General features: G+C 37.0%; 1 protein-coding gene across 1 annotated transcript; it reads right to left on the bottom strand.

Annotated features, from left to right (window-relative positions):
• Window positions 1–7,483: 7,483 nt before the first annotated feature.
• LOC122401135 (glycerate kinase-like) lies at window positions 7,484–12,672 on the bottom strand. The gene is made up of 4 exons (XM_043403091.1): window positions 12,412–12,672; window positions 11,066–11,627; window positions 8,049–8,920; window positions 7,484–7,840 (listed from the first exon to the last, which is right to left on the bottom strand). Exons 1-4 carry the CDS (start codon window positions 12,670–12,672, stop codon window positions 7,484–7,486), a joined length of 2,052 nt encoding a protein of 683 aa, XP_043259026.1.
• Window positions 12,673–13,224: the final 552 nt, after the last annotated feature.

The following is a 13,224-nucleotide window of genomic DNA, read 5'->3' as shown; positions in this document are numbered from 1 at the left end:
TTTTGAGAAAGAGGAAGAGCCACTTTATGGAACTCGAAGTAGCTGATTAATTACTAACAGTTCCTAGTATCTCCTATTATTACTTTAACTTAGACGTTTTTTTGTTTCCACATTTTTCAAACTCCCCGGAGAAATATCTCGGAAATTAACCACTCGATCGTTTTGATATCGAAGGCACGTGGAACAATCTTTAAACCAAAAGGAAAGATAATTTTACGAAATTAACGTAACGAAAAACCCCGAGCACATTTCATCCTGAGAGAGGACACAGATGGAAAAATATAAACGACTGTACGCGTAAAAATGACACGTGTTTTCAGCGTACGGAAATTATAAGAACCGAACGACATCTCGTGCTGATTTTTCGGATATAGATTGTCTCTGCTCGTTGGATGCGTGCAAACAGAAGTATCACGCGACAGCGGAGAGTAAAAAGGGGGCAAAAACGATCTCATGTAATTTTGTGCGATAAACGTCAAGCAATAAGTAATAAAACTGCTTTGAATTAAGGCGCTTCAACACGGAATCGTGTAAACGGATGCAGGACGTAGTGCGTGTAAGCACGGTAGAACTGGCGGAGGTTCACCAACGCTGCTTGGCGGTTGGTTGAGTAACGAGCAGTGCATATTTAGTCGTGGCTTCTCTGCAGAGACATGCAAATGTACGATGATACCTCCTCTCGGTTGCTTTACCCTCACACCACATGAAATATACCCTGCTTTATGCTTAATCAAGATTTCGTGGATCATTATATACCTTGTACTTCGTGCACTCTTAGTTTTGGAAACGTATCTCTGCTCGGAGCTACAAATCGCCTCGACTATCGATGTAATTGTATGATTGACGAGGTGGAAAGTGCTTCAACTGAAATCGATGTACGTAGTACAATTTATGTGCCAATTAGTGGTCTTGAGAGACGAAGTAGAAGTCAAAGATAAATTGCGACTGCTTAACAAGGTTTTTCATTAAAATTCTAACATTTTTTAAATAGTTATAAGGCAAAAGATAGTTATGGATGTCTGCTTAATTACGGGTTATTGATACCACAGACGAGGTATACGAGTAAACCTTTCACCTTATGGACTTTCGTGGCCCAATCTGACTGCCATACCGACCTGAAAATTCGGAGGTGATTTTAGCGGCCTCTTCTCATGAATGGTGGTCAGTTGAGAAACTATTCATTGAATTAGCATTGATGGGCAGACAGCTGTAGTGTATGCGTAAGTACATATGAGTTGACTATGGAAGGGATTAAAATTCATTTCTGAATCTGTTGGTAACGTTGCGAATGACACGAAAATGGTAATGGGGTTTCGAGACCCCATAAAAATGGGTGAAAGATCTACCTGTATACCTCGTCTGTGACAATACTCTTGAATCTTTGAAAACTTAATGAGAATCGAAACTAACCTAGCGAAGAAGCTCTATATTTATGATGATCTATGCAAAGCGGATCGCAGCCAATTTGCTAATATTATTTAGTTTTTAATTAATAATTGCATTACCCAGCTAAGAGTGATACGATTATTAATTAAACGCTAAATAGTATTACCCAGGTCTTACCACGTGGAGGTTGCTGCGAATGAAGACCCGCCCTAACCGAATCCCAACCACCCTCCATTAGTAAAGATCTTTTGCGACCAGTGATCGTTGGTCGAAAAAGCAATAAATGAAAGTGCAACCAACGAAGGAAACAACCAACGAAAGAGTTTTTTGAGAAAGAAATTGCCTTTAAATTCTCATCAACAAAACAGAGAAATAGACCAAAATATTGCCTGCCTGATATAATAATTAATATAGAGAACCAAACTCTTGCCTAACTATAAATCTAAATTTATTTACATCCTACTTATCTAATCATCTAACAAAATACATAGAAAATATATTCTTCCTTGTTGATCCTTCGACGAAGATTTCCTGAAACATACTGTTACATTCTACCTAACTATAAATCTAAATTATTAAAACATAAACTAAGCAATCTGAAACAAAATACATGAAATACATTCTTCTTTCTTCTATCTTCTATTTATCCCACGATGATTTCCTGAAACACAAATAAAGCAATATCAAACAAAATTGTAACAATTCTTAATTATTACTTCTATAAACCTAAAACTTCCATAGGAATATGCTCTGTAACAGAAACTTGTTTAATAGATTAGTAAGAGAACAAACAAAAATTTGACACCTGCAAGAAGCATATGCCCAACACTGAATCTGTAAAACTACAAATACTACAACTACAGGCAAGTGCAGTGAGAAAGTAAAAATAGTACATAATATACGAGGTTACTTTGACTCTAAAATATATTCGTCGCGAAATATCTTCTTGCACGTCAATCTAATGATATATTTTAATAAGTAAAGAAAGTCGTCAACTCAATTATGAAAGTGAATTTAATTATTGAAGAATGTAAAGAAGAATCGGAAGCTATTAATTTGACACTCATTCTAAAATGAATATAATTATAAGTATTATAAAAGATATTAAAATCATGACTCTACTTTCGATTGATATTACGATATTTGCGATCGCACGCTTAAATAAAACGCGACGCGACACGTGCTCATAGCGTGCAGTGAGTGTGGGTATCAAATTGATCCCCCCCGGCCTTGATTATCAGAAAAGCAAGTCACGCCCCTGACCCACGTCACTCTGCTTCTCTACGTACACCGCCGAGTCCTAGAGGATACACGATCACAACAGGACCCGACTTAGTACTCGAGAAAGGACCTGAATCAAGAACTCTCGCCGGAAGTTACGCTCTTTTCCGTATAAAGAGGAGAATATACGTTCCGGCGAGGCCCCACTTAAGCTGAACCAAGCTGCACCAGGGTTGAAGCGGTTAGAGCTATCACACCTACTACACAGGTGATCACATGTTTCATTCTATCAAGCAGAGGTGATCGAGCAAAACTCTCTGGTCCTTTTAGTCGAGACATAATCTCGGAAAGTGAGAACCAGAGAACAAGCGAACGAGAGAAAGTTATACTACTCATATATATGTATACATGTACTCATTATATATTCATTTTAAAATGAGTGTCAAATTAATAATAATTGAATCTACTATGACATTTGTCATATTAAAAATCGCGGTGTGCAAGAAGATTACAATTTTAAGCAAAAGGTACTAGCTACACTTGCCAAAGAAAGCACGTATACAATCAGTCGAAACTTAACACCTTGCCTTACGATTTAATTTCCAACTGTGCGTGCCAAAAGCGTCACCAAGGTTTGGCCCAGTAGACTTATCACGTTTCTGGGACGCCTTATTTATGTTTGGCCCGGTAGATAGGTATTAGCAAAATGTTACAAGATCTTAAAATCTTATATTAATCAATGTCATCGAAACAAATATGGTACATGCATCGACACCATGTTATACATATCAAAAGGAACATTCTTATATTCATCAGTGTCATCGAAACAAATATTATATATGCATCGACACAATGTTATACATATCAAGTTCGTAATTGTAATGAAAGAAACTTGGATCGAGACACCAAGTTGAATCAACACCAAACAATCAAACGAAATGGAAGAATCAGCAAAGTACCTCCCTAGAATATTACGAGAATTCGAGCAAGAAAACAATATTACATTATTATATCCTGCAATATTATACATATCAAAGCTTGAATTCACATCAAACAAACAAATAAAAATAATAAAATATAAATAAGTGGAGTAGACTTACTACTTGTTGTCAGTACATAGGGTAGTTACCACTGGGCCAACTGTAAAGTAAGAAAATATTCATATTATAGCAAGATCAGTTAGACAAACAAGGCAAAATCAGTTCATTGAAGCAAAATTGGCATCAAACGATAGAATAGAAGAGGGGAGAGAATTTTTAAACAGTTCTTACCGTAGGCAATCACCGTCCGGCACTGGTCAGTAGTGGTCAGTAATGGTAGGAGCACTGGTCAGTAGTGGTCAGTAGTGGTCAGTACTGGTCAGTCATGGTCAGAGCTGGCCAGTAGTGGTCAGCAGCGGCCAGCAGAGGTCAGCAGCGTTCCCCGGCTCTCTTCTGGGTGTTTGTACACTCCCGAATTCGCGACGAGACTGAAGAATTCTTCGCAATGACCCTGCTTATATGTCTAAGGTGATGAAAGGGTCGGGAAACCAGTCACAGCCAAAGTTAAAGTTAACAGTTAAGACAGTCTTGTCTACAAAGAAACTATTTCGATTGGTCCCACCTCTTGACCATTTCTGGATCTTCACTGGACCGCTGACCTTGATGTCAACCTCACTGTTGACCACCAGTGACCATAAGCTAGTCATTGTTGATCATCGACCCATTAAAACCATTACGAAGATTAAAGCCTTCTTACGAGGATCCCCTTATAATTTGATGCATGACCTTTTTAACATTTTGTTCCACTATGGAAGAGTGTATCTCGTTAATTTTTGTTTTTTTGTACGTAAGTTCGAACAATTGCCATACGTGAGAGAAAAATTCGGAGGTGATTTTTCACCTGAGAAATTATTTACTGGATTAGTATTGAGGGGCAAACAGCTGTAGTTTTGTGTAAATCCATGTGAGTTGACTTAAAATTCATTTTTGAATTTGTAGGTAACGTTGCGAGTGACACGAAAATGCTAATGGGGTCCCGGGACCCCAGAGAAACGGGCCGAAAAAATACATTAGGTGGAAGGTCTACTCGTATATCTCGTCTGTGTTGATACATTGCAAAATTTGCATGTGTAATATCTGATGAAAATTGTTCTAAATTATAATAATGTATTTTTGTTGCTACGCATACTGTTTATCGTTGAAAAATTTTGATAACCAGAATTGTATTAGTTTTCGTTTCAAATCAAAGTAATTTGTTCTAAAAGGATTTTTGAATGTTCAAGCAATGAAATGTGGTTCATTCAAACGAGTAGCTGAGTTCTCACTATAATTTTAAACACTAAAGTAATTGGTTTTTGGGCAGTGAGTTGAGTATCCAGTGGAAATGAATAACAGATAGCAAATATTAGTATTGCTTCACATAAAAATGAAAATATTATTATACTCTGAAGTCTTCTGCATCAATCAAATTGCATCTACATGTGATGTATTATAGACAGAAAAGAAATCAATTTTTGTGAATGAGTAAAGAGAAGAATAGTACAATAGATGTAATAAATAAAATAATTACGATGGAAAGATTAGGGAAGAAAACGACCATTTAAAAAGAAAACTTATCAACCTTGATACACTTTGATAGACGATAAATGAATTATTATTTGCTCCTAATAATATTTAACGTGACAAAATTAGGTGACACATCCAGAAATTTATTATTGCAAGTATATACCTCTTTCGGTTCTTTACTTTTACTCGATCCTATATAATGAAACGAAGAAGATAGAATTTTAATCGTGGTGTATGAATATTCCAAGTTCCATCTGTTCTGACATTTCTGAATTGTTTTTTAAGTTCGATCAATTATAACACCCGGGTACCAAATTCGATAGAACCAATACTTTAAATATTTTCTGAGACTGGTATTACAGTGACAACGTCGAATATTTTCTAAAGCTTCTGGCTTCAATTCCCACCAGTAACAGCGCTGTAATCTTGTTCCATTCTGGATCAATATCGTTGGATGTGTCACTATCACAGACGAGGTATAGGATAGACTATGCATCTTATGGAAATTGATGTCGCACGAGCTGAAATACCGACCTGGTAAAAGACCAGTGGTTTTTGAGCGACCTCTTCGTCTAAAGAACGATGATTTAGGGAACTATAGCCAATGGAACGAATGAAATCGGTAAAGTTAACAAAAGTAGAAGATTTTCTTCCTTTACGTGTTAAAGTTCAATTAACACCAATGAATCAAACAAAATGGGCACGTAAAGTGCTAATAATATAAATGAATGGAATGGACTTACTACTGGTCGACAAATAGTTACAAGTGGTCAGGAAGCAATGGTTAGTAGTGGTCAGTAGTAATCACTCCTGGTCAGTAGTGGTCAGCTTTGGTCAACAGTAGTTAGTCTTGGTTAGCAGTAGTCAGTCTTGGTCAGTAGTGGTCACAGCAGTCAACAAGGAGACCCAGGGGTATTGAAGAATTCAACTGCAGTGTCCTTACCTTCCCTCTTTACAAAATAATAGGAGTGGGGATAATGAGTGAGGACACACAAAGTCAAAGTTAATCGCTAAGACTGTTTGGCCTTCAGAAGAACTCTTCGTCATTTCTGGATCTTCACTGGATCGCAGACTGGACCTTTGTTGACCATCGGTGACCATAAGCTAACCATTGTTGACCATAGAATGACCAACGACCCATTAAAACTATCACGAAATCAAAGATTGAAGCCTTCTTACAAGGATCCCCTTACAATCTATTATTAGTTTACGAAATTATTTATTTATTGCTTGAAGCATTTGATGAAACTGCATAATTAAATTTCTTTCTCGAAATAAAATAATTAATATTTCCATGACTGACATTTCCCGTTCGGAAACCCATGCATGCAGCGACGAATTTATATATTTATTGCGACGTAAAAAGACTGAAACTCTGGTATATTAATGCTATACAAAGCGAGATACGTTTGGATCAAATTGAATTTCACCATGTTAGACATATACAAGTGGATATTCTCGCGGGATATTTTCAATTTGAACAGAGAGAAGTGCTAAAAAGAACGTACTGACAAGTGCGCTATACTAGGAAGGCGTCATTGAGCTAGCAGAGTCCATTCCCGTGGCTTTGTTGGACAATATTGGTACCGAACCCATGGGACATGCCGGCCCAGAGGATCTCTATTATGTCAAGAAAGGGCAAAATGAGCTTCTTGGGATTTTCGTACCATTCATTCTTGCTCGAAAAACCGATCGTTCAATAGACATCATTTCGCCTCAGGCGTACCAAGGAGTTTAAACGGTGAAGTGGAAAGCTTCTATTCTACGGATCGCCTTGATTGAAGTTTCACGCATCAAAAGTTCTATATGATTCTCGTGACCTCATCATCCTCAAGTACGAATTTGCAGGAGCTAAGATTTACATGAATATTTCCACACACTAGTAAGAAATTGTAGATGATAACATTTGTAAATGAATACCACTTTAAAAATAGGTACATAAATTATTCACATTAATTTTCCTTTGTATTTTATTTATATGTAACTTTAAACGGAGTTTAAATCAGAAAGCAGTACAGTGGCATTGAGGAATATATCAATATCTACACTATAAAATCGTTTGAAACAAAAAGCGTTACAGTAGTTTATGTTAAAAACTGTTCTACTGTGTACACCGTTAGAAGCTGAGAAATACGAGAATTGTTTTGTTTGTAAAACATGTTTTTGTTAACTGTTTCAATAGATCTTTTATATAGATGTGTAACATAGATATACTTCGTAGTTATATTCAGTATGGAATCGATGTGCAGTATTACAGCTAAAACTAGAATTGAAGGGCTTAGAAATTTCGATTCTTTGAAATTGTTTCGAGATTCGGAATCAAACGTCTATTAGTTCTCAACCCCTTCTTTCAATGCACCCATGTGGCAACAATATTGTAATTTCGAGCGTTTTTCAACATCTGACGTTAGATTGACAGGACATTCTTTATCATAGCATATAGTATCTTTATGCCCGTGACAGATGCTATCGCAAATGCATTGAAAACGAACAATTTTTATGACATGAAGATCTCCAACGTTCGTGAAAGTATAATAATTTCCAGTTTTCAATTCTAACAATTCATCTTCGTCGTTAATGCTTCGAAACATCAGGTTTGTATTATTTTTTTTTAATACTGTGCTGGGAATAATCGAGGCGTATCTGTTTTTTATAATTTCAAGCTCCACCATTTCTTCGCGTGCTCGCTACAGTGAAAATAATTATGATTAGTACGTATATCGTGTAGCTAATGTAAAGTACAAAGAAGAGTTTGCAGCTTTAAGAGTGGTTTTCGCAAAGCGTAAGAAGACGCGAAAGGAAAATTGTTTGTCTTTACAGCTTTCCATAAAGTGAGCTTGTAAACCTAAGATCATCAATTTCTGAAGCATATAACGCATCGACATGAAACTTTACCTGTATTTCATACTCCCTGCGGTTATCTTCGATAAGCTTCCACCATTTTGCATTAGCAGTCTGATATGCACTCAGAGCTTTTTGGAATTCCGGATAAACGTCTGTGCCCAAACTCTTATAGCTGAAAGCGCCAGCTGCGCTGGTATTGCCGTCTTTACCGTAGGAGCTGCCACCCAGGAACCAGACGGTGTACTCTTTCAAAATTGGAAACTGTCGTGTACGCATATACCAATATAATGAAAAGTAAAGAGCGAGTTCCTGATTGGGTCCGCCCTTTCCTGGCTCGGGGCAGAGATTGACAGTTTGTCGACCCCCTAACAAGAGGCACAGACCCAAACCCCATTTGTCTTTCGCCGGGAATATTTCTTGCACCTTCTTGTCGGTCAGAGAACAAATTGGACTCTCTTTCATCTCCTGATAGAAGTCCAGTCTCGTGATTTTCCCTTCTACCGCCAATATCATCAGAGAAGTCAGCTTAACGTATTCCCGGGCGAATTCTTGGACTTCCCCAAAGCAGGTGGAATTCAATTTCAAAGGAAACAAGCCCAATTTAAAAACCTCCACGGACATGCATTCCATGGCGTCCGCGTTACAAGCTATCACGTATTCGTGGACAAATCTGAACTTATTATTTTCGGTCACTTGTTTGTCCGCGGCCATGGCCCACGGAATGGTCTCTTCTACCAATTCCCTTACGCTCTGTGGCAATCTATCGATAACCCTGTACTTCGCTAAAATTTGCAAGGCTGAGTCATCTTTCGGATCGTATACGCACGGTCCACCTGATAGTTGGGTCATTGGCTCGTCGGAAACGTCCGATGTGATCAGCGTGACGACTCTCGCTGGATAAGCAAACCGTGCTAGATCGCCTCCTGCGTTAAAATACGTTTTAGGCTAGGCGCGGATCGAGCATATGGCAACGCCACGCCGTGTAATCCCCGAGCAGAGATGGATAAAATTTCTATCTAAATGAAAAGCTAGAATAACGAATAAAAGGTAAATAAATTTTCGATAATGGTTGAAGCGTAGAATGATATTATTGCTCATGTTAAACGAACGAAAACTCATGTAAACAATGATTAATTCAAATAAACGTCATGAACGAATCGTTGTAAGTTTAATTTTATTCGTCATCTGTTATTTTTATAAAGTGTTACCTATCTCTGCCTCTGAATAATGCAATTCAGCATGCTTTGTATTTATTATAATCACATATACTTACGAAAACTAAAGAGAATAAATCTTTTTCGCCAGAAAAAAAAACGAAAGTTCCTATAAGGCATTACATATTAAATAGTATTCCTATAACAAATTGAATGATATTACACGTGTGAAACACTAGATGGTATTATCGTAGAAACATTTCGAAACATCATTTCTAAACATGACTAAGTTGCACGAACATTTTAATTTTTAAATATATTATGCGTACGAATAATAGCGAATCGTTGCATTTTCTATGTGAAATCAATATATATGCAGTAATGGAATACGTCGCCCTTTGTCAAAAGAACGTCGATCTAGAATTATTGGGGGAAAATCCACAGTTAATAAAATCATTTTCCACGTGTCACCACAGACGAGGCATACAAGTAGACCTTACATCCAATGTATTTTTTCGACCAATTTTTCTGAGATTCTAGAGCCCCATTTTAGTGTCACCTGCAACATTACCAACAGGTTACATAAATGAATACAGGAGGAAGTGAAACACAAAATGGAATTACAGAAATATTCCAGGCCACACATTATATTTTCGGTAAACAATTTTTTTCTCGAAAGTACGTAGGATTTCGGAACTATGTGTATTCACCAAAAACGATTGCCATTGACCCCCACAACCGGAAATAATTTGTCAAGAACGATTTGAAATTTTTTTTTCGCCGAAAAATTTAGGCAGCTACCCCTTTTTCTTAAACATTCGTTTTTGATTTTTAATAATTTTGTTTGACGCCCTATAGGAAGGTTGTCTAATACTTTTTTGTAGGTATCCATGAACCCTACTTTGGAAAAAAGTTTCATAGAAATATATTCACTATATCAGAAGTTATGGCTATTTGATAATTGGACCATTTTTATGTGGTTTTTCTCACTTTACGGGGTCAAAGTACAACTTTTTCAATATTGTTAGAATTTCTACATATTCTCCATTAAAATACGCGTTGTATGCTTTTTGAAACATTAAAATCCTTCAATCCGTTCAGAAGTTATGATGTTTTAAAGATTCGCATGAAATTTCAGGGAAACATATCAATGTATGGTCAGTCATTATATTTTCAGTAACGAATTTTTTTCTCGAAAATGATTAGGATTTCGGGGGTATGTCTATTCACCATAAATGATTGTAATTGACCCCCGCAACCGAAAATAATTTTTCCAGAACGATTTGAAATTTTTTTTTCGCCGAAAAATTTAGACACCTACCCTCTGTCGATTTTTCTTAAAAATTCACTTTTGATTTTTAATAAGCTTGTATCACGCTGTAGGGAAATGTTATCTAATACTTTTTTGTAGGTATCCATGAGCTCTACTTCAGAATTAAAGTTCAATGAAATACATTCACTATTGTAGGAGTTATGGTTGTTTGAAAATTGCATTTTTTAATCCCTTGCATAGTCAACTCACATGTATTTACACTCACACACCACAGTTTTCTGCCCATCAATACCAATTCAGTGAATAGCTTCTGAACTGACCGCCATCCATGAGAAGAGGACGCTAAAACCACCGCCGAATTTTCAGGTCGGTATGGCAGTCAAATTGGACCACGAAAGTCCATAAGGTATAAAGTCTACTCGTATAGCTAGTCTGTGATGTCACATCCAAGGGTAAATATCTCAGGCCACTACGATACATTGCACTATTGCAGTAACGCCATCCAGCGTTTCACCCACGCAACGACTAAAGGATGCGTTAGGTATGCCATACACCGTTCAAATTGGATCGATTACTATCTTCGATCGCCCAAAATCAATTAATCGTAAACACAAAATAAATTATAAGCTTTGGTTCTCTACCTCTAACTGCTGACAACTTGTTTCTTACGGTATTTATTTCCTCCGGAGTTGCTCCAGCTGTCTTCAATCTATTCAGTACTCTGAGCTTGTCTCTCAGTGTAATTTCTTCTCGCGGGCAGCACAGAAGGTCGTCGATTCCTTGCGAGAGCATGACTATCAACAGATCTTTCCTCTTCAATTTTTTACAGTAGTTCACAATTCTCCTGGTCGCCTCCACGGATTTCTCGTCCGGTTGCCCATCGACTCCTCCCTCGACGTAAGAGATATGACTGTCCAACTTGGGAAACGCTTCCGGGAAACTCCACATCATGAAAATCGATTTTCTAGGCACCACCATCCATCCTTTTTTCAATTGCTTGCCGACAATTCGTTCGAACGCAGCACTCATCGTAACCGCCTCTTTTCCCCATCCCACCATGTGCAAGTTATTCTTCAATCTGTATCTGACACCTTTAATCGATAGTATCGAGCGACCATCGTACTTGATTTTCTCCGGTATGATCACGGAAGTGTACACGCACTTTATGCCCGTTTCAACGACGTTGCTCAACTTGTCGCGAATCTACGATGCAGGTCGAAAAATATTAGGGAATTATTATATGTCAAAGTTTATTTCAAAATAAACATAGGAGATAGCATAAATAATAACAGTTAATATATTCGTCAGATTGGGGATTAAATACCCTTTAAAACGAATGTTCATTCAAGTCGATAGTGTAATTAGTTCGGGAGATATAAGGGTTTGAAGCGTTTGTTTACATTTCATTGTTTACGTCGCGAGGTCAATGAACTTTCTTACTATGGCCTTGGCAAGGTTGTTGACCGCATGTGCTCGTAGTAAATAGTAAATACTACGTCACTCACGTGCAAAAGAGTCACGTCCAACGCGTTAGACGAAGACAGAGATAGTGGAAATTAAAAAATTACCCCTTTATTAAAACTACGATATTTCCAATACGGAAATTCGGATCGACAAAACCCAAAATTCATTTCAAAGAGGAAGAGGAAGAGGAATTGCACGCTTATAAAGTTTGAGTAATTTCAATACGTGTTACTGGACTGTATATTAAAATATTACAGCCAATATTTAATTTATTTGAATAATTTCAATCGAAGCAATTCTATTAAATGTTTTTGAAGTTACTGACAATGGCCGTTTCATGAAATTTCGTTTACTTTGATAGTCTGTTGCTTTCTATTTAAATTTATTGCTTTGAAATTAGTGTTCTATCAAATTTGGGCGCAAACAATTAAATATTACAGCACAGAAATTTAAGATGTATTAAAATGGAAAAATTCTACATAGTGAAGTATAATTGGCAGTATGTGTGGTCGTTTTCGAAAACCTCTAACATCATCTTTTCGCTCCCTTTCTTCTTAATGTCTCTGAAGTGCTTCTGGCGAGCTCTTTCTTCTTTTTCAAAAGTTGCATTTTGCAAAGCTCGCTTTTCCATTCTTCTCTGGTGCAACGAATGGTGAACTTGCTCAATAACCTTCTGTCTTTTCTCCTCGATAGCTTGTACCCTTTTTCTGGTTTGTTCCTCTGCCTCGGGATCTTTAGTCCTTGCCTTGCGTTTCTTTGGCCTTTTCTTTTGTGGTTTCCCCATAATTAAATGGCCCGCGTATTAATTTTGCCTTTATTTCCTTTGTACTCGTAAGATGTTACATTTTCGGAAAATTTGGATGGTGTGACCAGGTTATCGGAAACGGATACTATTTATCCATTGAAATTAGCTGCAGATGTTAATCTTGAAATTAGCGCCTACATCACAGACACGATATCTGTGCCTATATTAAAGTTACCATCAATAGCTACAGTTTTGGCAAATCTGGTATATAAAGATAAAGGTTTATTCTCAATATTCAAAGATACATATTTAATAACGAATCGTTTCTTCCTGAGATAGATAAATCAATTTGCAAAGAAAATGGACAATGGAATTGTATAGTTATCTAAAGTTGAATCGACAGAACTAATTCTGTAGAAGCACATAAACCGTTCAAGTTCGTAGAGAAATAGTTCCCATCTTTGCGACTAGATGGCGAAACAAATTTGTTTATATCAATATTGGCAGTTTACTTTAGATATATTATCACACCCGAAGTATAGAACAGATTATATACGTTACGACCAAATGATTTTACCTGTTATGAGACCT

This window comes from Colletes gigas, unplaced genomic scaffold (assembly GCF_013123115.1).
Source record: "Colletes gigas isolate AHSC1104 unplaced genomic scaffold, ASM1312311v1 Colletes_gigas_Sc00022, whole genome shotgun sequence".
Taxonomy (NCBI): domain Eukaryota; kingdom Metazoa; phylum Arthropoda; class Insecta; order Hymenoptera; family Colletidae; genus Colletes; species Colletes gigas.
Note: the sequence above shows the minus strand (reverse complement) of the source record. Positions and strands in the feature narration are given on the sequence as shown.

What these genes read in the sequence shown, in the direction of transcription:
- LOC122401135 (XM_043403091.1), bottom strand. Translation starts at nt 12,672, where the DNA reads ATGGGGAAACCACAAAAGAAAAGGCCAAAGAAACGCAAGGCAAGGACT. An exon ending in CAAGTTGTCAGCAGTTAGAG is followed by an intron (nt 8,921 to 11,065) that starts GTAGAGAACCAA and finishes ATTTTAACGCAG; the next exon opens with GAGGCGATCTAGCACGGTTT. An exon ending in GCAGGGAGTATGAAATACAG is followed by an intron (nt 7,841 to 8,048) that starts GTAAAGTTTCAT and finishes TTTTCACTGTAG; the next exon opens with CGAGCACGCGAAGAAATGGT.